This window comes from Callionymus lyra, chromosome 17 (genome assembly GCF_982586985.1).
Source record: "Callionymus lyra chromosome 17, fCalLyr1.hap1.1, whole genome shotgun sequence".
In the NCBI taxonomy this organism is placed as follows: domain Eukaryota; kingdom Metazoa; phylum Chordata; class Actinopteri; order Syngnathiformes; family Callionymidae; genus Callionymus; species Callionymus lyra.
The window spans coordinates 18,878,569-18,903,120 of NC_141834.1; the positions used below are offsets into that span (position 1 = coordinate 18,878,569).

At 37.0% G+C, this 24,552-nt stretch overlaps 1 protein-coding gene across 1 annotated transcript in view; it reads right to left on the bottom strand.

Moving 5' to 3' along the window:
- col14a1a (collagen, type XIV, alpha 1a) overlaps positions 1 to 24,552 on the bottom strand; it is a 151,207-nt gene that overhangs the window by 43,620 nt on the left and 83,035 nt on the right. Inside the window, exons 24-33 of the mRNA XM_087812431.1 lie at positions 24,389 to 24,535; positions 23,492 to 23,566; positions 21,140 to 21,279; positions 15,584 to 15,707; positions 8,655 to 8,798; positions 7,552 to 7,716; positions 7,429 to 7,467; positions 4,650 to 4,788; positions 1,476 to 1,618; positions 24 to 133 (exon numbers count right to left, since the gene is read on the bottom strand). Coding sequence (XP_087668557.1) covers positions 24 to 133; positions 1,476 to 1,618; positions 4,650 to 4,788; positions 7,429 to 7,467; positions 7,552 to 7,716; positions 8,655 to 8,798; positions 15,584 to 15,707; positions 21,140 to 21,279; positions 23,492 to 23,566; positions 24,389 to 24,535 — 1,226 coding nt within the window. The remainder of the gene's footprint in view (positions 1 to 23; positions 134 to 1,475; positions 1,619 to 4,649; positions 4,789 to 7,428; positions 7,468 to 7,551; positions 7,717 to 8,654; positions 8,799 to 15,583; positions 15,708 to 21,139; positions 21,280 to 23,491; positions 23,567 to 24,388; positions 24,536 to 24,552) is intronic.

Consider the following 24,552-nt stretch of genomic DNA (forward strand, 5'->3'; position numbering starts at 1 on the left):
AATCAAGCGATCGATGATCTTACCTTGTGGAAACTTCCGTGGAAGATCTTCTGAATCTTGGGTCCATTGAACGTGATGCTCTGGAACTCTCCTTTGTAGTCGTGATTGAAGAATATCAACGTCTTCTCCGAGTCTGCGGAGAGCAAGAAAAAACAGAAAGAATCCTTTGGTAAGTAAAGCTTTGATGTTCTTTGATAGTTAATGTGTTTGTGGATCCATCATGTGTTCAATCGTTACACATTTATTTCATGTATCTGTTGATGTTTGATATACATAATACAATACATTGACAACATGAAGCGTCAAGACTTTAGAGATCTTTCTTCATTTCTTCCTGGTCTCAGGACCTTCTGTTTCCTGTGAGTGGAAGAAAAACAAGCTCCGCCCGTGAAGCCCAGACTGCTGAACTCGGCCAGAGGAGGATTCTGTGAGAAATATCTCTAAATATTGATGCTGGAAGGAAAATCTCTGGCTCTGAACTGAAGTCTGACTCGTTTGTGTTTTTCTCTCAGACGCAGCAGATCTGGAGGTTCTGGACTCTCGTCTACAGAAGACACTTCTTAGGAGGATAACAGTTTTTATTAAAAAAAACGACATAAATAAAGAACAAATGACTCTAAACAAACCCAAATTAAATCACGTTAGGATGAAAGATCTTTGGCTAAAAAGTTGTCTAAAGACCTCTGTTGAGTCTGAGACTCCTGGTCTACAGTAACTTGTTGTTGGTCATTTCATGAGTTCATTCCAAATAATTCAAGACTAGGATATCCTGGTATTATCAAAACCAGATGGCTCATGGTGACTTGTCCTGCTCAAATCTGGACGAAAATATCTATACACCTAAATATCGTGATGTTTTTTTAAAGATATTGTTCCAATATTCGACTGCGCTGAATCGATTTAAGAAATTTACAATTAAAATGCAATTATTCACATTCGGTTTGACGAGTTGCTACTAAACTTTACTATCTTCTACTTCTCTGTAGCTAAAAAAAATGACATTCTGATGATGACTGAGGACGAGAGGATACAGTGACTCCAGCTTTTAAAGCTGATATTTGAACAAATTTTGGTTTGAAAACAAATGAAAGCAGTTACGACTTCGTCAAGAGTCATGTGGTCTGTAAATACTACAACACCAGAGTCAAGTACTTGGTCAGTACTACAAAGATCCCGGCAATGACTGAGGACGAGAGGATACAGTGACTCCAGCAGCTTTTAAAGCTGATGTTTGGACATATTTTGGTTTGAAAACAAATGAAAGCAGTTACGACTTCGTCAAGAGTCATGTGGTCTGTAAATACTACAACACCAGAGTCAAGTACTGGACAATACTAAAAATATATGCTTGTTACAACAGTATCACAATATATCATATCGTTGACCCTGTCTCGTGATACGTATCGACAGATTCTTGCCAATAGTTAAATTCTCAGGTTAATGCACGACATAAAAAGGGAAGAAATGAAACTCACTGTCCAGGATGAGTCCGACTAACGGAACGTTGTGTTTGTTGAGGATTTCCCACAATGCAAATGGCTCGTCCGGAGTCTCGGAGAGCAGGCGCAGCATCATGGAGATGGTGTAGTCCGAGGGCAGACCTTCTGGATGAAGATACCTGAGACATACCAACACATTCAGCTTCAGGCCATTTCCCACCACGAGCCAAACTCAAAGTTTCTTTCTCGCTCTTCGACTTTGAACGACATTGTTTTTGATCGGAGATCTTTGTTTGTACGACGCCTCTGGGTCCTGCAGGTTCAAACCTTCTCAGACGTCCTGTCAACGTCACTCTCAGACACGCGTCTGATCACAGAGCAGGAGGTGAAGTCAGTGGATGAAACAAGAAGCACTCAAACGGCTTCAAAACAAAAGCTGGAATCACATTAACCCCCTTTTTTTCCTCAAGTTAATATATTCCGTCGCATGAACCTCCAGATGAAGGATTCGTAGAATTAATAAGGTAAAAGTCAACATCCGGCCACACTTTAAATGTCAGGAGTGAACCTTCTCAAAGTCACTCTGAGGAGGTTATTTACATTTTTAAAAGTTGGTTTTTTTCACGAAAGGAAAATCTTTTTCAGTTAAGAAAACATTTTATTAAACTTTAAAACTTTTGTATGAAAAGGTTTCTTGAAAAAAATCCGGCTTCACTTTTTTAGTTTTTTAGTTTACTTTTTGTTGGTTTTTATTATCTAGTACTATTTTTATTATTATTGATATTATTATTATTATGTCTCTCTGTTGTATGTCGAGGTAAATATAAATGTATGGATTATTGTAAACTGTGTATTTCTCAAATGATACATCATAATAAATATATAAATATATTGTTAAAATAAATAAACGTGTGTAAATAAAGCTTTGAAGTATAAAAAAAAAGAAGCAAAATGTTCATAATAGAATTTAAGTAATTCTGTACTTTTTGAGGTCTTTATACATTTTAATGTTTACACTTTTTTTTTGTCATTTGTAACCAAAAATATAAACATTATTAAATAAACTTTTTTATTGAACCCAATTAATTTAATTATTTCATTAATGTATTCATTTTACTAGAGCCATGTAGATTGAATAGATGAATTTTATGATATTATTATGATGTTGTAGAACTGATTTTACTGTATTATTTTGTACATTATTCTATTTTATTATTCTATTCTATCACCCGGAGCAAAGAAGATGAACTTTTAACCAGAGAAAAATTCAACAAAGGCCTTTAAAGTTAATATTCTCGGCCAATAAGTGGCTTTTAATTATAACAAGACTCCTTGAAAAAGAGGTTATTCTGGTTAAATAAAGGTTAAATTTAAAAAAGGTGCTAAATTAGGGTCATTAAGACGTGTGAAAATTCAATATATTGTCACTGACGTTAAGTCATTATGTCACAGGCCAGAGGTGGAATTTTGAATCAAGGATTTTGACCTTTTGACCTTGAGCTGAGGCAATAAAACGATGCTAACAAACAAGCTAATCGAACCACATCAATGTCGGTGGACAGAAGTGGAACATAAACAGAGTCCAGGACGGGGTCATATCTCAGCACATTATCCTCAGAGTTACGGAGAAACGATCCTAGAGGCCGGAGGATGAACTTCTCCACAGGAACATATAATCCTGGCTTTACCAGCAGAACATTCTGAAGCTGAGCTCTGCTGCTCAAACCTTCAATAACACCTTCAAACGTGCAGAGGATTCAGTGCAGAACACTGACGGCTCCTCAGGTGCTTGAGCTGTGAAGAGAATAAAACCTGGGATTCTTGCTTCTCTGTTGGAAATACAAGGAAGAGATGTTGCTATGATTCACTTTCAGACCTCGTTGAGTTATATCAGAAGATCAGAGCATCACAATAATCTTATCATTTTAAAAAGAGGACATTTTGAATTTGTTATTGAAATTCGTTTTTTTTGGGCATTTAATATGTTTTAAAAAATAATTTATTTATCAAAAGGTTTCATTTTTTTTTAAATTATTGAATAATTAAATATTAATTCAAATATCTTTTAATTTAACCTTTTTTTCTTTCTTTTTTTTTTTACACAATAAGTTTTATCTACTTATTTCAATCATTCAAATCTTTTAAATCTAAATTCAATATTTTGAGCTACTTGATCGAACTTTCACCCAATTAATGCGTTAAATTTCGGAAATATTAAATATTGGAATTTAAATATCAAAAACTATATGTACATTTTTTGGAGGGAATATATTGCAATTATTATTTTATTTGTTTTCATTTTTGGAAGAAAATTATTTTAAAAAAAAGTATTAAATTATAAAAAAAACATTTTTGCATTGAAAAAATGAATTTATATAAACAGTATATATTGAATATATAAAAATATTTTTTAATTATTTGAATTATCAAACTCTGTGTAACAAGGTGTACAAAAAACAAAACATTTTGAAAATAAAAAATATATAAAAATGTAGTCAAATATATAAAAACATTTTTATATTGAATAAATATATATATAACATTAAAAATATTGTTGAATTATTGGAATCATCAAACTGTGTAACAAGGTGTAAAAAACTTGTTTTTTTCTTTTATTTTGAAAATAGTAAAACATGAATGTATCCAATTATTTGAAATATATTTACTATTTAGAAAAAAATGGAGAAAAATAATTAATTCAGATAAACTATTTTCAAATTTTGGAATTATTTGACTCAGTGTAACTGTGTGTAAAACATCTTTCATTTTGAATTTTATTTCATTAAATTATGATGAATTAAAAACGATTTAATTATAAGATAAAACCTACTCAACCCTTTAATCTAGAAGTGATTGAATGTAATGATTAAATGCTGAAACAAATGTTCGATTAAATCGACTTCACACTCGTTCTAACACGTGATTTATAAACCAGTGAGCGCAGGATTGTCCGGAGAGCGATTCATCTTTGGTTTGTTTGTCTTTGTTTGTCGGAGCCTCTCGAGAAACACTTGAAGCAGCAACTCACGACATAACTCTCTACATTTGCATGCTCGTATGGATCGCTCCAGCGCATCTGTATTCATGGCTCGCGTCTCCGCGGCCGTGTGATCAACCAGCGTCGGCAACAGGTTCGCAGGGAGAAACACATTTCATTGTTTATCTCTTAATCAAACGTGTCTGGAAGAAACTTCTCGCTGCGTTACTCACTTGGTGGGCTGTGACACCAGAGCGTCGCGGTGGAGTCTGTAGCAGGGGAAGCTGTTGAAGGAGCCTGGTTCTAGAGACACTCCTGGGATGCTGCTGTACTCCTTCTCCACCAGACCCAGCTTCTCCATCATACGGAACCCTGACCAGAACATGTTAGACTCCTGTATATATACACGTGTACAGCTTCTCCATCATACTGAACCCTGACCAGAACATGTTAGACTCCTGTATATATACACGTGTACAGCTTCTCCATCATACTGAACCCTGACCAGAACATGTTAGACTCCTGTATATATACACGTGTACAGCTTCTCCATCATACTGAACCCTGACCAGAACATGTTAGACTCCTGTATATATACACGTGTACAGCTTCTCCATCATACTCAACCCTGACCAGAACATGTTGGACTCCTGTATATATACACGTGTACAGCTTCTCCATCATACTGAACCCTGACCAGAACATGTTAGACTCCTGTATATATACACGTGTACAGCTTCTCCATCATACTGAACCCTGACCAGAACATGTTAGACTCCTGTATATATACACGTGTACAGCTTCTCCATCATACTGAACCCTGACCAGAACATGTTAGACTCCTGTATATATACACGTGTACAGCTTCTCCATCATACGGAACCCTGACCAGAACATGTTAGACTCCTGTATATATACACGTGTACAGCTTCTCCATCATACTGAACCCTGACCAGAACATGTTAGACTCCTGTATATATACACGTGTACAGCTTCTCCATCATACAGAACCCTGACCAGAACATGTTAGACTCCTGTATATATACACGTGTACAGCTTCTCCATCATACTGAACCCTGACCAGAACATGTTAGACTCCTGTATATATACACGTGTACAGCTTCTCCATCATACTGAACCCTGACCAGAACATGTTAGACTCCTGTATATATACACGTGTACAGCTTCTCCATCATACTGAACCCTGACCAGAACATGTTAGACTCCTGTATATATACACGTGTACAGCTTCTCCATCATACAGAACCCTGACCAGAACATGTTAGACTCCTGTATATATACACGTGTACAGCTTCTCCATCATACGGAACCCTGACCAGAACATGTTAGACTCCTGTATATATACACGTGTACAGCTTCTCCATCATACAGAACCCTGACCAGAACATGTTAGACTCCTGTATATATACACGTGTACAGCTTCTCCATCATACAGAACCCTGACCAGAACATGTTAGACTCCTGTATATATACACGTGTACAGCTTCTCCATCATACTGAACCCTGACCAGAACATGTTAGACTCCTGTATATATACACGTGTACAGCTTCTCCATCATACTGAACCCTGACCAGAACATGTTAGACTCCTGTATATATACACGTGTACAGCTTCTCCATCATACTGAACCCTGACCAGAACATGTTAGACTCCTGTATATATACACGTGTACAGCTTCTCCATCATACTGAACCCTGACCAGAACATGTTAGACTCCTGTATATATACACGTGTACAGCTTCTCCATCATACTGAACCCTGACCAGAACATGTTAGACTCCTGTATATATACACGTGTACAGCTTCTCCATCATACTGAACCCTGACCAGAACATGTTAGACTCCTGTATATATACACGTGTACAGCTTCTCCATCATACTGAACCCTGACCAGAACATGTTAGACTCCTGTATATATACACGTGTACAGCTTCTCCATCATACTGAACCCTGACCAGAACATGTTAGACTCCTGTATATATACACGTGTACAGCTTCTCCATCATACTGAACCCTGACCAGAACATGTTAGACCTCCTGTATAAGGTAAGGTAAGGTAAAACTTTATTGATCCCTCACGTGTCATCAGAATAAACTTTTATATTTAAGTGTTTCTTTTTTTAAGAATTTATTTACGTTTTATAATAAGTACATTCAGCATTTATTACAATGAAAGGCTGGATTTGTTGTTATTGAGTAATTAATTGTATATTAAAACGTTCTTTTTTCTTTAAATAATAACAATTAAACAATTAAAATTACTGTTTGTTTTGTCCACATAAAGTTTGAAATTCTAATTCAAATACTTCAAAAACACATTTTCTAAAATCCATAGTTTTTAATTTGTAGGCTTTTAAAATAAAAAAATACAACTAAAAATCTAAAAACTAAAAATCTAAAATCATGCATCATTTCATTTTTATACCAACATTTTTATATTGAATTTAAAACGGTACAAATTGAAAAAAATAATGAATAAAAATAAAAGATTTTGTGAATTATTGAAATTAGAAAACAAAATTATTTCTGTATATATCTTTTTATGAATGACCCCATAATACCAACATTTATATTGAATTTAAAAGGCAAAAAATCCAAAAATATTGAATAAAAAAAAGAAATATTTCCATTATTGGAATAAGAAAATGTAAATCTATGTGTAAAATAAATATATAATTTATTAATTATTAATTTTTTTAAATTCAAATTCAATTATAAAAAACACAAATTTAACCCTAAAATAAAAGTTTTTGCATTAAATTGTTCAACAAATATAATTCAGGGCTTAACCCTTGTATTAAACACATATTACAAAAAACGCATTTATGTTCAGCTCTTTGGGTCACTTTGACCCTGAGATAACAAAAGTGTTAAAAAAAAAACCATTCAATAAAGTTTAAAAATGTTAAATAGTTCAATATTTGGACGACACCGACCTGCTTCCACTTGACACTAGTACATAAAAATACTACATGTATTTCATATATTACCTGCTATTGTGAAGCCGTTCATCAGGACGGACGGACAAGCTGTGAGGAAAAGTTTCAGGAAGTTCAGTTTTATTTGATAAATCCTTCTTTTCGACCTGCTTTTCAAAATAAAGCTGCACTGACTGGCCGTCGCAGCTTCACAGACGAAGGTGATGAGCTGCTCCTCGATCTTCTTCACGGCGTCAAGGTCGTCCACGAAGAACACGTGGCGGTCGCTGGGCTTGCTGGCGATGTTCACCAGCTCCCCGTAGTCGGCGTCGGCGAAGCCGATGGCGAAGATGACGTAGCCTGGAGCGGGAGATAACGACGAGAGGTTAAAGGTGAAACCTTTTAGGAGCTAAGGGGGCGGGCCAAACGGCAGTTGAGTTTGATTGATATGTCAACATCCAATCGTACTTAAAGGGCCACTTTAACGTTTTTTTTTAACAGTTCCATCAGTACATCAGTGACTCAAAAGTAATATTTTATGTTGGATGTATTAGTTAAACGGCAACAACATGGGTGCAAAGTAAAGGTGTGTATTGGCAACACCCTGATGATACGTATCACGAAACATGGGTCAACGATTACGATGTATCGTAATACTGTAGTAACAAGGATATATGTGTAGTATTGTCGAGTACTTGACTCTGGTGTTGTAGTATTTTCAGACCACATGACTCTTGATGAAGTCGTAACTGATTTCATTTGTTTTCAAACCAAAATATGTCCAAACATCAGCTTTAAAAACTGCTGGAGTCACTGTATCCTCTTGTCCTCAGTCATGGTCAGAATGTCAGTTTTTTAGCTACAGAGGACGCAATGAAGTTTAGTAGCAACTCAGGAAGTTTTTTTTTCAAAAAAGTTAATCAATTCAATCTTTATAAACACTCCAAGATTGATGGGAAAATGCTAAATTAATATTAAGCTTAATATTTACCAGATACTTTTATAATTGTGTCTCTGCATCACAGCTGGCGTGGGAGAGCGGCGTGGGCGTAAAAATATCTTCATTGCGAGTCATCAATTTTTGAAGGATTAAACACTAACCATGACCTTGAAGATAAAACTCTTTTTGGTGGAAAAATGAGTTAAGGTTTTTAAAAAGTATTGAAGATATAACAGCGAACCAACAGCTCTGTGCTTCAGACACACATGTAAACTCTGTGTTGTTCTCACTTATACAAGTAAAAATGACTTTAAACCAGATCTGATCAATACTCTTTGTTCGATCATACAAGGCTCACCCTCCATCTGCATCTCCTTGGACACTTTGTTGACGTCGTCTTGGGATCGACCGTCCGTGAGGACCACCAGGACTTTAGGGACCCCCCTCCTGGCTCCGGCTTCTCGGCTGAAGATGGACTCCTGCACATGCTTGATGGCCCGACCTGATCCAAACATCAGTGAGACCCAAATTATTCATCCTTTTTTTTGGAAGTCTAATCCTGGCTTATAAAGTAATAAAGAGTTATTCCAGTCGCTTCCAACAAGAAGAAATGTCTGCATCACCTTCAAAGCGGCGTTAATAAAGTCCACTATTATTCATATTTAGAATCCGGCTCGGGCTGATGAGAACTCGGGGGGGAAGAGCGTCGCGGTGATGACAGAGCAGATGAAACAGAATGAAATGTCACAGGAAAGTATTAAAAAGTTGCTGAACTTGTGAGGATGTGCAGGTCAGTGACCTACGAGAGACTTCATCCGTCAGGACGATGTGTCTCGACACACAGAGGAGGTTCCTGGAGCCTCCGTGGTCTCCCTGGTGAGGACCACCTGCTTCCTGCTTTCACGGAGACATGGAAGTTCAACCGACGACCTCACCTCGCTGTTTAAAACCGGCCAAAAACTCCAGAGTAGGTTTAAACTTTCTTCTAAAACTTTTGTCTCGTAACATATTTTGTATTTTTCCCCTTTATTGTAACATTTCAACTAAATGTTAATGAGTTACTTTCCAAGTCATGGTACCGGGGCTAAATTCAACCCGCCATGTTTCTTAATGTTGCCAAAAAGTAAGTAAGTCAGTAAGTCATTTTTATTTGTATAGCGCTTTTCCAGACCAGGGTCACAAAGCGCTTAAACAATCAAAACAATATTCAATAAAGTATATACTTTAAAGATCAAGATAATACTGATAACACAACAGGAGCTCCAGAAAATCAAGGAAAAGCCTGAACAAATAAAAACATCTTCAGAGTATGAATGTATATTATATGAATATTAAGTATTAATGTATATCAGTGCAATTTAAATATTGAATTTAACTTTTGAAATGTTAAAATTTGAAAAAAATAATTGTTAAATCAATTACATTTTTTTTTCTTTATGTTGTTTTTGTTTTAATCAGAAGGTTTTTCTTTTAAATTCTATATACACAAAAAATGTTGCTATAATAGTGACACCAATAACATTTTATATTGAATTTCAAAGGCCACGAATAAATAAATATTGAAATTTAAATATTTTATTTTTAATTATTCAAGTTAGAATATCAAACCATGTGTATTTTTAAATTCAACTATTACAAACAAATAAAACAAATTCAATATTTCAATGTATTAATTATTGAATTTAATTATTGCAAATTAATGAAATGCTGAAAAAAAACAGCATTTCTGTCATGTTTATGTCCTTCCTGTTTTATTTTGAAGGTGTGTTTGCGTTGGTACGTGTCCTGTGTGTTTCTCTTGACAGACGCTGGCAGGTGCGCGGCTGGTGATGATTGAGTGGCGGGTTCTTCCTACTGATAAGGAGCATCTCTACCCGGAAGAACTCGCCAGAGTATTGAGTTTCCAGACCAGGTTGGCATACCCTCTGATCTCGCTCCTCGCTTTGAACTCTGAACTTTGTAATCCTGTGGAAACCCCTGACGTTGTCAGCGCTTTATTTTCCTCACGTGAGTCTTTTTGTCTTTTTGTTTTTAGTTTCCGTCCCGAGCGCCTGTTTTGTTTTTTAAAAAGTTTAAAAAAGCAAAATTCAAATGTTCAATAATCTGGAGACACTTCCATAACAAGAGCCTTAAAATAAATGACATATCAATTCAAGAAACTATATTTTTAATAAGATATGATCAAGAAAAGGAGAAGAAGCTCCAGACAGTCTCTAGTTTCTACATTTTAATGACTATTCTAAGCTATAGAAAGCTCTAACAAGTCAAACAAAATGGTGACGATTGGACACGGATCTGATCCTCGACACCGAGCGATGAGCTCGACCCGTGAGTCGTCGACACATCTGACCGACACGGTTCTCTGATGGTGGAGCAGAGATCGGAATCACCACGAGAAGTGAGGCGTGAAGGGACGCAGCCAGCGGGTCAGAGGTCAAACTAACACGTCAGTTCGAGGAGGATCTGTTATCGGCTAGTTCTGTCTGTGTGGGGAGTGTCTGTCAAGAGTAGACGCTCGAGGAAAAACTCTTTTATTGAACACAACCATAGAAGAAGTATTTAAAGGCCTGTCTATGAACAAAAATGTTTTTTTCATAAAAGTATATGAATAAAGAAAACCTTTCTGGGAAAAAAAATACATATTTATAAGACATTTTTGATAGTTAAAGAAATATTTTGATCTCCTAGAGCCCCAAATTAACAGATAATCATTTTAACGTGAATATATATATATATATATATATATATATATATATATATACATGTATATATATTATAATCTTTAATTTAAACATTACATGAAATTATAGATTAAATGACGTGCTGCACAAAGAAGAAAATATAAAATACACATATTTGATAGTTAAAGAAATATTTTTGATCTCCTAGAGCCACAAATGAATAGATAATAGTTTCAACGTGAATATATATATAGAATATAACCTTAAATTTAAACATTACATGAAATTATAGATTAAATAACTTGCTGCACAAAGAAAAAATATATAAAATACACATTTTTGATAGTTATAGCCATGAAAGTTTTTTTTTGCAAAATCTAGGGGGAATAATTGTAAAAATAAATAATATATAATCTTACATTCAAAGTATTAGAAACATGGAATTGTAGATTCAATAGGGTTTTTCCTAAAACTGAAAAATAAATCATATTTTTGATAGTTATGTCCAAGAAATATTGTTGAAAAAGCTCTGAGCCCCCAAATACACACAATGAATTATTGATTTAATAAGGTTCTGCACAAAAAAATATATACACAAATATAAAATACTAAGTTTTGGTAGTTGCGTCTAGGAAAAATATTTTTGTAATGATTTAAAAATAATAATAGAATAATTGTAATGTGAATAAATACGATATATAATCTTAGATATGAAACATGGAATTGTAGTTCAATTATGTGCTGCACTAAAAGAAAAATATAGAATCTATATTCTTAATAGTAAAGTCCAGGAAAGATTTGGGGAGAATCTGTTTAAAGCCCAAACGTAATGGAAACTCATTTTAACATGAATACACATCATATATAATCTCGCAACTTCTGAATTAAACTGATAAAAGACTCGTAGAAAGACTCGAGTCCATTATCCAGACGCACGTGAGCTTGCGGACCTCCTGCTGTGAATATTAAGGCTGGCGAGGAAATATTCTCATTCCACATGACATCAAAGTATGTCACTCAAAGTTGAATCACGAGGCTGTCGCACACTATCAGGGATTAGCACAATTATTCATGCAGAGCGCACACATGGATCAAGAAAATGACGACAACTGCAAATACACAAAACTCACAGTGTTCGAGACGCTCCGAAAATACATCCACGAGAACGAAGTTGATTTTAGAGCGAGTTACATTGTTTAAGGGACCGTCTTATATGAACGTGTCTGTAGTTAGGGACCGTCTTATATGAACGTGTCTGTAGTTAGGGACCGTCTTATATGAACGTGTCTGTAGTTAGGGACCGTCTTATATGAACGTGTCTGTAGTTAGGGACCGTCTTATATGAACGTGTCTGTAGTTAGGGACCGTCTTATATGAACGTGTCTGTAGTTAGGGACCGTCTTATATGAACGTGTCTGTAGTTAGGGACCGTCTTATATGAACGTGTCTGTAGTTAGGGACCGTCTTATATGAAACGTGTCTGTAGTTAGGGACCGTCTTAAATGAACGCGTCTGTAGTTAGGGACCGTCTTATATGAACGTGTCTGTAGTTAGGGACCGTCTTATATGAACGCGTCTGTAGTTAGGGACCGTCTTATATGAACGCGTCTGTAGTTAGGGACCGTCTTATATGAACGTGTCTGTAGTTAGGGACCGTCTTATATGAACGCGTCTGTAGTTAGGGACCGTCTTATATGAACGTGTCTGTAGTTAGGGACCGTCTTATATGAACGTGTCTGTAGTTAGGGACCGTCTTATATGAACGTGTCTGTAGTTAGGGACCGTCTTATATGAACGTGTCTGTAGTTAGGGACCGTCTTATATGAACGTGTCTGTAGTTAGGGACCGTCTTATATGAACGTGTCTGTAGATAGGGACCGTCTTATATGAATGTGTCTGTAGTTAGGGACCGTCTTATATGAACGTGTCTGTAGTTAGGGACCGTCTTATATGAACGTGTCTGTAGTTAGGGACCGTCTTATATGAATGTGTCTGTAGTTAGGGACCGTCTTATATGAACGTGTCTGTAGTTAGGGAACGTCTTATATGAACGTGTCTGTAGTTAGGGACCGTCTTATATAAATGTGTCTGTAGTTAGGGACCGTCAAATCAAAAGAAGACATGAATGAATTGCAAAATAATATAAAGTGAATAATTAAAGAAGTTTCATTAATTAAGCCTTGTGTTTTCTCTGGGTCAAGGTGACCAGAAAGCCTGAAAACAAATTTGTTTGTGGTATCCCCTGTGTTGTCCCTGAGTCAAGGTGACAGAAGGCCCGAAAACAAATGTGTTTGTGGTATCCCTTGTTTTGCATCAGGGTCAAAGTGACGAAAGGTCCGAAAATAAATGTGTTTGTGGTGTCCCTTGTGTTATCTTAGTGGAAACCGGGGAGCGTCATTCGGGTCACCTTGACCCTGAAATAACACAAGGGTTAAAAAATGGTTTTATTATATATTATTTGATTTTAAATACATTGTATTGAATTATAAATGGCAAGAAAAATATGATATAAAAGCAACTTAAGTTTATTTTAAGGGATAAGAAATATTCAGGAAAGAGAAAATAATAAAAGAACAAAGAAAAAGGTTTTGCACTCTGACCTCCAGGGGTCACATTGATTCAGTAAAAGGGCCAAACTTTGCTGAGGTTTTGGATTAAAGAGACTCATCAGACAAAGTTGGTTGAAACAAAATTAACTGAGCAGAATAAAGATGGAGATAAAAGGAACAACCAATGAGGTTCGTGGATGAGAAGGATGAGGTCATGAGTGGAACTGAGGAGGATGTTAAGTGTTGAAGGACTGATTAAAAAAATCATCTTAAAGTCTGCAGTCAGACGCCACCACGGTTCAGATTAAAGGAGGAGAAAAAAAGCAGGAAAACGAAGCCAGCGAAACAGTTAAGACGGCGTGACATTGTTTACTTCCTTCACAAACACGCAGCTCTTTGGAAAGACTTCAGTTTTCAAGGAGATTTTTTTTCTTTTTTGTTGCTTTGATTATTTGGACGACATCGACACCGACTTCATCGACTGTTGAAGGTCACAGCAGCGTTTCACCGTCAACGTCTCTTTCTAACCGTCACGACTTCCTGCTGTTTTTTTTCAAAACCCAGCGAGAAGCTGCTCGACTGCACAGTAAAAACTCTTTGATTCAAAACTTTTCCTTGACTTTGATATTTCAAGAACTGCCGTGAAACTCCTCGTCGACCACAGACTTCATCATTTAAACCTTCGAGTTTAACATCCGTCTGGAAACTTTGGTTTCCCTCTTTTTTATATATCTATCCATCCATCCATCCATCCAGCTAGCTAGCTAGCTATCCAGCTATCCATCCATCGATTATTCTATCCATCTATCATCCATCCATTAATCTATCCATCCATCCATCCATCCATCCATCCATCCATCCATCCATCCATCCATTATTTTATCCATCCATCCATCCAAAACATCCGTCTTGAAACTTTGGTTACCCTTTTTTTTCTATATCTATCTATCTATCTATCTATCTATCTATCTATCTATCTATCTATCTATCTATCTATCTATCTATCTATCATCAATCCATCCATCCATTATTCTATCCATCCATCCAGCTATCTATCCATCCATCCAGCTATCTATCCATCCATCCATCCATTATTCTATCCCTCCATCCATCCATCCATCTATCCATTATTTTATCCATCCATCCAAAACACCCGTCTTGAAACTTTGGTTACCCTCTTTTTTCTATTTCTATCTATCTATCATCTATCCATCCATCCATCCATCCATTATTCTATCCATCCATCCATCCAGCTATCTATCCATCCATCCATTATTATATCCCTCCATCCATCCATCCATCCATCTATCCATTATTCTATCCATCCATCCAAAACATCCATCTTGAAACTTTGGTTACCCTCTTTTTTCTATTTCTATCTATCTATCTATCATCTATCCATCCATCCATCCATCCATCCATTATTCTATCCATCCATTATTCTATCCATCCATCCATCCAGCTATCTATCCATCCATCCATTATTCTATCCCTCCATCCATCCATCCACCTATCCATTATTCTATCTATCCATCCAAAACATCCGTCTTGAAACTTTGGTAACCCTCTTTTTTCTATATCCATCTATCTATCATCTATCCATCCATCCATTATTCTATCCATCCATCCATTATTATATCCATCCATCCATTATTCTATCCATCCATCCATCCTGATGATTTTTACTGCACGACTCCACAACAAAAACTCTTTGATTCTAAACTTTTCCTTGACTTTGATGTTTCAAGAACTGCCGTCGACCACACGCTCGTCTTTATCACTTTTCTACATCATTTAAAAGCTTCAAAAGTTTAACACCCGTCTTGAAACTTTGGTTTCCCTCTTTTTCTTTCTTTCAATCACCTGGGAGTCGATCCATCTGCTACCGAGATCTTTCGAAAACAATCAAAGTCGCAGAAAAGCTGCTGAAACTTTTAATGCGATTTGAGCTCCAAACTGCTTTAGGAGATATAAGACGGTGATTTGTTTTTAACCAGATGAAAAAAAAAAAAAGAAAATCTCATTTCATTTTTTTCTTCTCTTCCTGCTGTTCTAACCTGTCTTGGTGTTTCCTCCTTTGTATCGAATCTTCTGGATGGCTTCCAGCAGGGCTTCTTTGTTTCCATGGGAACTCAGCTGGAACTCGGTCCGAGCGTCGTCGCTGAACTGAACGATGGCCACCTGGAGAGAGAGTTCACCTGTGAGACGATTCCACGGCTTCAAGAAGATAATGGAAAAATACACTTGGATTTCCATCGAGTGCAACTCATTAAATTGAATTACGTTGTGCTGCGGGTCAGTCGTGCAAACACACACCACAGGATGTATGTTATTCCAAGAGCTCCGTGTTTAACTTAAACACGTTAAACCAACAGTGTTTTATTCAGAATATGTAAGAAAATATCCAAACACTTAAACATCGCGATACTTTTTCACCGAATCAATATCAAACAGCAATGTATTGATTAAAAAAGAAATGTTTATTCACATCTTTTATGGTTTATGTTTAAATAAAGTGTGTATAAAATACAGTTATTTAATGTATTCATTTATTATTCAATAAACATGTATATAATCAAGACGGTTTGTTCATTTTTGTGTCCAATTAAACTTTTGCTAGATGTCCTGGGCCGAAAGTGAAAATGAAATCCTGTGAGATCCCGTTGAAGACTGAGGACGAGAGGATACAGTGGACTGACTCCAGCAGCTTTTAAAGCTGATGTTTGGACATATTTTACTATATATTATCTACTTCACTTTCTCTGGTTGAATAATACTATTTGTTACACGGACCATGATCCTCTTAAAATATGCTCGAGGGCCGTAAATGGCCCCCAGGTCCAATTTTCCTCCACTAACATCTCAATTGGGGATTTTACAAAAACGTTTGTCCATTAGATTCATGCACAGATCGTGCCTGCTTGGAAAATCATCAAAGTGGAATCAAACATTTTGTTTATTTCTTACTCTTTTAAAGTGATTATTTCCCAAATAATTGTCCATCCATCCATATATCTATCTATCCATTTATGTATTCATCCATCAATCTATCCATCCCTGCTATCCATCCATCCATCCATCCATTCATCTATCCATCTTATCTATCCATCCATCCATTTATGTATTTATCTATCAATCTATCCATATATTTATCCATCCATTTATGTATCAATCAATCCATCCATCCATCCATCCATCCATATATTCATTTATCCATCTATCCATCTCTTTGTCCATCTCTCTATCCATGCATATATCCATCCATCCATCTATCTATGCATCCATCCGTCGATTATTCTATCCATCTATCTATGCATCCATCCATTCATCCATCTATCTATGCATCCATCCATCTATCCATCTATCTATGCATCCATCCATCCATCCATCTATCTATCTATGCATCCATCCATCCATCTATCTATGCATCCATCCATCCATCTATGCATCCATCCATCTATCTATGCATCCATCCATCCATCCACCCATCCATCCATCTACGCATCCATCGATCCATTATTCTATTTCCATGCATCCATTCATCCATCCACCTATGCATCCATCAATCGATCCATCTGTCTATCTATGCATCCATCCATCCATCCATCTATGCATCCATCCATGCATCCATCCATCCATCCATCCATCTATGCATCCATCATTCCATCCATCCATCTATGCATCCATCCATCTATCCATCCATGCATCTATGCATCCATCCATCCATCTATGCATCCATCCATCCATCCATCCATCCATCTATGCATCCATCTATGCATCCATCTATGCATCCATCCATCCATCCATCCTAATGAAAGGTTCCCTTAAGGTTACAAAAATTCTACCCAACACTGTAAAATCTTCAGTTCTTCTTGTTTTCTTAACCCAGTGTCACATCTTTCATCAGGTCCTGATACGAAGGAGGGAAAATGAAAGTTTTATTTTACATAGGGAGTCACAAAGCCGCGATGAAACGCTGGAGCCGGCGTGTTACTGTTGGTGCAGCTTCTATAAACTCTGGGGCTGCTAATAGTGCTGTTGTTGGCTCGGGGCTGACACTTTCAACAGCCAGCGTCTCTCTGTACAGTTCCGCCAACTCTCTCACATTACTGAGCCTTCTTCTGGCTCCTGGCTCGTGCCAGAGGGTTCCGGGGCACGGCGAGGGTAGTGCTTAACGGCAACAATATTCCAGGAATGAAAGAAAAGCTTCGGCGGCTCTTGGCTTCGACACATGAGGAGAGGAAGAAACTGCTTTTATGGACGAAGGTCCCACAGGAGGACGATGTGCTGGACTGGTGAGGGTCAGATCCACTTGTCCTCGTTGTGGTTTCAATGTTTCATCGATTGCTAATACCCTTAAGGGGCTTTATCTGTTTGAGATTTTTGTTCCAACTCTTTAGTGGATCTTGACCCATTTGGAAACCGCCATCGGTGCCAGGAGAGAAATATGCCCGGCGTTAAAAAAGGGCTTTAAAACCTAAAACGCCATCTCTGTGGGATTGTGCACTTTAAAGTTGTGCGTTTTTACACAGCGTCATAAAAGAGAAAGTGTATTAAAAAATGTAACACAATTTAAGGATATTACATTCATTCTTCCCTCTTGTCTAACCTGAAACACTCTCGTTCAACTGGTTTGAATTATTTAAGAGGTTCAGAGACGAGTCTTTAGATGAAGTGATAGTTCACCAAACATTCAAAGTTCACTCGTTTTCTACTCGTGTCGACCAAGAGTTGGGATTATTTTCAGAGTAATCTGTTCCTTTTAAGTGTTATAGACAAAAATGTTTGTTCATTTTAATGTAGCGACCGGAGCTCAGTTGTCTTTGTCTTCATCTTCGTCCAAAAAGACACTTAAAGCGATTCTGGACAATTTGAAGTCGAGCGACGCCAGTGGACTACAGCGGTAGTGTTTAGCTTGACGGGAGACTACATTTCCCATGAGCACTTGCTAAACGTCGCAAAAGTTGCCCGGTTTGTAGCAGTTGGACGAATTTTCTGTTTCCAGACTTCTATTGTCTGAACGAAGGATGACACTGATTAGGTAAAGAATCAGATTGTGGAGAATGAAATATGATATTACTTATTACAGCTTTGTAAATAAAATAACTAGCTATCTATCCATCCATCAATCAATCCATTATTCTATCCATCTATCATCCATCCATCCAGCTTTCTATGCATCCATTATTCTATCCACCCATCCATCCATCCATCCATTATTCTCTCCATCCATCAATCTATCCATCCATCCATCCATTATTATATCCATCCATCCATTATTCTATCCATCCATCTATCCAAAACATCCGTCTTGAAACTTTGGTTACCCTCTTTTGTTCTATATCTATCCATCCATTATTCTATCCATTATTCTATGCATCCATCTATCCATCCATCATTCTATCCATCCATCCATTATTCTATCCATCATCCATCCTTCCATCCATCCATCCTTCCATCTATCCATCCATCCAAATAAAGTATGAAGTATAGAATTAACGTGATTATTTGCATGCATCCATCCTTCCATCTATGCATCCATCCATCCATCTATGCATCCATCTATGCATCCATCCATGCATCCATCCATCCATGCATCCATCCATCCATCCATCTATGCATCCATCCATCCATCTATGCATCCATCCATCCATCTATGCATCCATCTATGCATCCATCCATCCATCTATGCATCCATCCATCCATCTATGCATCCATCCATCCATCCATCCATCCATCTATCCATTTGACTTGGTTTTTGTACCGTAATTCCTGACAGTAACGTCCCTCTTGTATTGAAGCCTTAACATGAGGAATTGTTCCGGAAAATATTAAACTAGTGGATATTTAAAGCTTGTTTTTAGCGGACGCTGAGAGAGCATTAGTGTAAATCTTATGCACTGACACTTGCAATTTGTTTCAGTGAGAAAACACTTGGAGCGTCTGCTGAAAACAATCTGAAAATATTCGTTTTTGTGAAACAATTCTTCTGGTCCAGGCTCGAATACAAGAGGGATCTCAGAGTGACATCAAGTTCACACTGAAAAACAGAAGATTCGAAGGCGAATGGAATCTTGGGAAATATCATCACAAAGCAACTGTCACGACGTGTGCGGAGCAAACAAGAATGAATCCATACTTTCTAAAGTATTGAAAATATTGCAGGTTTTTTATTGACGTTCAACAGGAAATAGAGCGAGAGACGTTGACCGAGCCACGCTTGTGAAAATATGAGTCAGATTTAGTCAAATAGTCCTGGTTTAGATTTCAGTTCATCTCTTGTCGCAGTGGAATTGAAGTGGCTTCTTCTTTTCACGCCGTGAAATCAAGACCTGCTGCCATGTTTTTCAGACTCCTGCCGTCCCTGTGTGTTGACTTTTGCCTCCTGACTCCGAGGTTGTGGTCGCAGTGTGTGTGCGAGAGTGTGTATTGATTTTTCAGCTGGAGTTTATTTTTATTTGTATTTTTTTTAACTTTAGAAGAAAGATCTGCTGCAACTTTTGTCTTTTTTTTCTTGTTTTTCTTCCCACAACACTCACCCCGGCTCTAACCTCACGTCAGGCCATTATTCTTAACAAGGGTTGACGGGAAGAAGAACAAAAACATTTGAATTGAAAATAATCTAATATAAGATGACACATGAAATGGAAAATACAATTAGATAAATCAAAGTAGATAAATGTTCAGGATAATGACGAGTGTGTTTGGTGACGGAAATAAATATTTGTTCGGTAAATATATTTTTAATATTAAGTATTTAATATATAATATACATTTAATTTGATCTGCGACACAGTATGAAGCACGATAAATGACATAATAACAAATAAATAATTAAGAAACAACATGTATAAATAAATACATTTAAAAAAAATCTAAATAAATACATAAATTCTGTAAAAACTGTACAATTTCTGTGAATTTATACATTTAATTATTTATACATTTTAACCTTTATTTGTTTGTACTAATGGCTAAGTTCTTGATTTGCAGACTGGTGGTGAAAAAACAGGGAATTAATCAAATGAAAAATGTATAAATACAAAAAAAAACTAAACATTGGTTTGTTCCAACTTTTAACCTATTTTAGAAAGGCGCTATATAAATAGAGATTATTATTATTATTATTATTATTAATAATAAATAAAGTTGTATAAATAAATAACTGTACATGAACACAGAAATAGCAACGTTTTTCCCACATAAAATTAAAGTAAGTTTAGTTATTTATTTTTACGATTTTTATTTATTCACACATTTAGTTTTGTATTCATACAGTTATTTATAATCATGTCATTTATCGTTAAAGTCATGTAAAAGATGATGTTATTCTTTTCTATGTTACTCTTTGTATCCTTTTTCCTTTGCATTATTTCCTTTGATCTATGTTCCTTATACTGGCACTTTGTCAACCCTTTCACTTTGTTCTTTTGTTTGCACTTTGTTCTTGTTTCTATTTAACTTGCTGTACCTTCTATCCTCTGCTGTGAACTGAAAACCCAATTTCCCGAAGGAGATCTCCAGAGGGATTAATGAAGTCTGAATAATCTAAAGGTTGTTAGCAAGAATAAAGTAAACGTTGTTAACGTCTTAACAGACACCTGGTGACTCACCTGTGTGCCGTCCGGTCCGATAAGATCCAGGGAACCCATGGTACTGTGCAGGAAGTTGGTGATCTTCATGAAGTTCTCGTCCCCGATGGACCAGGATCCGTCCACCAGGAACGCCAAGTCAGCCTTCGCCTCCTTACAGACTGGAAAACCAAGAACAAGAACAAGGGATGATTAAAAAAAAAAAAGCAATTCCTCTGAGAATTGAGGTCAACGGAGGACAATAACGTTTTCTGAATCTCAAGGAGCGACGAGTAAATATGCCCACGAGGAGCAGATCCAAATCCTCTTCATCAAAGCCAACCTGACGAGAGTGGGTCATGAGAATGACTTGGACATGCTGGATTGTAAAAGATGAAAGGCACAGTTTAAATTTGCTGCTCAGTGTTGCGTGAGAATGAAGCCACTCGCCAACGGAGGAGACGCTTCACTTTGCATATGTACTCAGTTATCCTAACTGCTGGATACCAGCACAGAATGCAAATGAGAACTTTATTAAGAGACTTTTAACGGCAATTTGGAAGCACACGAGTTTCCCTTTGATCTTCACAGACATTTGTACAAGTGCGGGTGTCGTTCTTACATGTTCTGGAAACTGTTTTTGTTTCTTTAGTTTTTGGAAAACGTGTCCCGAAAGGTTAATTTAGACGAGGAAAGACATTGTTTATGGAAGTAAATCAGTGTCATCATGATATTGAACAATGTGGTTTTGTTTTTAAGCATTTCATTATTTTAGTTGAAACATTGAATTCAGTCATTTCTGTACCGACAGGTTTGATTTGTTTAATTTTAATTATTTAATTGAATCATTTGGATATTGACAGTTTGAAATGAAGGTAAAATGTTTAAGTTTTTATTTAATAATTTGCATATTAAAGGGTAAAATTACTTCTTTTTTTTTGGTTAAATAATTAAATAAAACAAATGAATATTTTCAAAATGAACGGTTTTAGAGTTTTCTTTTCCCCAATTCCAATACGTAATACAAATAAGGATACAAATAATACACATTATTGTCACGACTACGACCAAAACTACGAATCAAAACATATTGAAGTTAGATTTACTTGTTTATTTAAGTGGAAGAGCGAGAGAGAAATGTCAATATAGAAATCATCAACCTCCACTATTAAAACAAATTTAAATGCCTAAAAAAACATTGAAAAAAATATATTCAAAGTTCCAATACTTTCAAAGTTTAATTCAACTTTTCAATACTCTTAAGCCCTATTCACACGGGATAAGTATTACCTGAGGACCTCTGTGTGAGCGCAATTACTGATAGAGAAAGTTAGTGTAACCAAGTGTTCTTCGTTTAGAGAAGATAAAGTGGACAACCGTTTCTTTTCTCAACAGACGCTCAACAGCGAGACCTGCACATAATTTTGCCCCAACATTATTCTTACAGAAGAGACACTGTTACAGTAGTGTAACCGAGTGTATTCCTGTGGTACAATGATGAGGCTGGAACTTAGTTTGTATCTGTGCAGCGCGCACCTCTTCTTTACCTTCGTCATGTTGAGCACACCCCCCAACAACAACGAATCTCCATCTACTTCCCTTTCAACCCCTTCAAAATAAAACAGCAGGAGTAAATATTAACACAATGGCGAGAGCCTAGAAGTCTGTTACGGTTGCATATATTCAGCATTCAGAATTGCAGATTCGCACAGGACTAGTATTATCAGACGAGGTCTGTGTTACAGTCGGTAATTTGCGGCGGAATTATTACATTACAAATCACAGACGTGATGCATTAGCACAGGATTAAAACTCAGACATTCTCTGTAATTATTACAAATGACCAGAGGTCCTCAGGTAATACTTATCCCGTGTGAATTGGACAAAAGACTTTTGTCTTCCCTTGTACGGCTTCAGTCGCTGCTTCTCAGTAAAATTAACTTACCAACATGTTGTTGTTTTTTATTTAAACCCTTTTTCTGTGGGTTTTTTTCGTGCGTTTTCTTTGTGCTTTTCAAGGTTTTAGTGTCGCTCTGAGCCGAGCGAAGGTTTTTCTGTCGACACACTCGAGGAAATCAATACGACAAAGGTCAGAGATTTTGACTAAAGCCTCGGAGGACGAGCTCCGCAGGTGAGCGAGGGTCACGTCGGCGAAAGATGTGTGAAGACGGGGAAATGTCAGCGTTGAGAAGATTCTCTCCGTCTAATATGACTCACGTCGATACGAATAACACGAGCGGATTATTAAACACACTTTAAGCGACATTGATTCACTTGAAAATCTCTTGTTTTCTTTCGAGAGGGTTCCATTGGGATTTAAACTTTAAATCACCGACTTTTTATTTTTCTAAGACAATGAACACAGGAGCAAAAAGTGTGTTTTTTCTAAAGTACCTTCTCGAGCAGGTGGAAGTGTTGGTGGAGGTTCTGTCGCAGGAGGTTCAGTCGGAGCTTGAGTGGGAGCTGGTACTGTTGGGGAGAATAAAGTATTAAAAAAACACTTGTATCTGAAAGTTACTAGAACAAATATTTTTTTTAATTACTGCAACCACCTTACTTATGGTGCCAACAACAACTTTGAACTCCCACAATGCCTTTCTACACACTGCTCTATTTAGTGACGGCTGATTGGTCGCTACTATATTGTATTTCAATTTTATGTAGCGTTGCGTGGGTTTACTCCGGGCACTCCGGTTTCCTCCCACAGTCCAAATCATACAGAGGTTGATTGAGAACTTGGGGAAATTGTCCGTGGATATGAGTGTGTGTGTGAATGGTTGTCTGTCTTTGTGTGTCCTGAGACAGACTGGCGTCCTCTCCAGGGTGTCCCCTGCCTCTCGCCCAATGAAACCAGACTCCAGTCTCCCCGCGACCCCCACAAGGGATAAAGCCGTAGAAAATGAATGAATGAATGAATACGTCAAAAGTGATGGAAAGCGTTAATGGGTGAGCTGGGCGGCAAAGCATTATGAGAGGTATCAAAAGTGACGGCAGCTCGGAGTCAAAGTTCAAATTGGGATTTAAAATAAGGATTAAATTCAGGACATAACCTTGGATTGGATACATTTGAAGAACAGCTAGAATGTACTTTTTGTTTTTCTCCCCTCTTTGCAACAAAAGCAAGATAAGACGTTTCTGATGAATATCTAAATTAGTTTTGGGCAAGAAGATCAAAAAAAATAAAAAACACTGAATAATAATAAGGTTGTAAACAAGTGTAGACTAGATAAGTGGATCAGGCAGAACGGAGAGATAAAAGAAAAGTATTTATTGAGCCGGAGACGGACGTACGTGTCATGTCGGTGACGGACACCGGGGGTCCCTCGTTCTCCTGCGTCTGGCTGTGCACGGAGATCTGGTATTGACTGCTGGGCGTCAGGTCGTAGAAGCACTGTCGTGAAGCTCCGCCCCCCAGACTCACTTCCTGCCTCTGTCCGTCTGCAGGTGACCAGGAG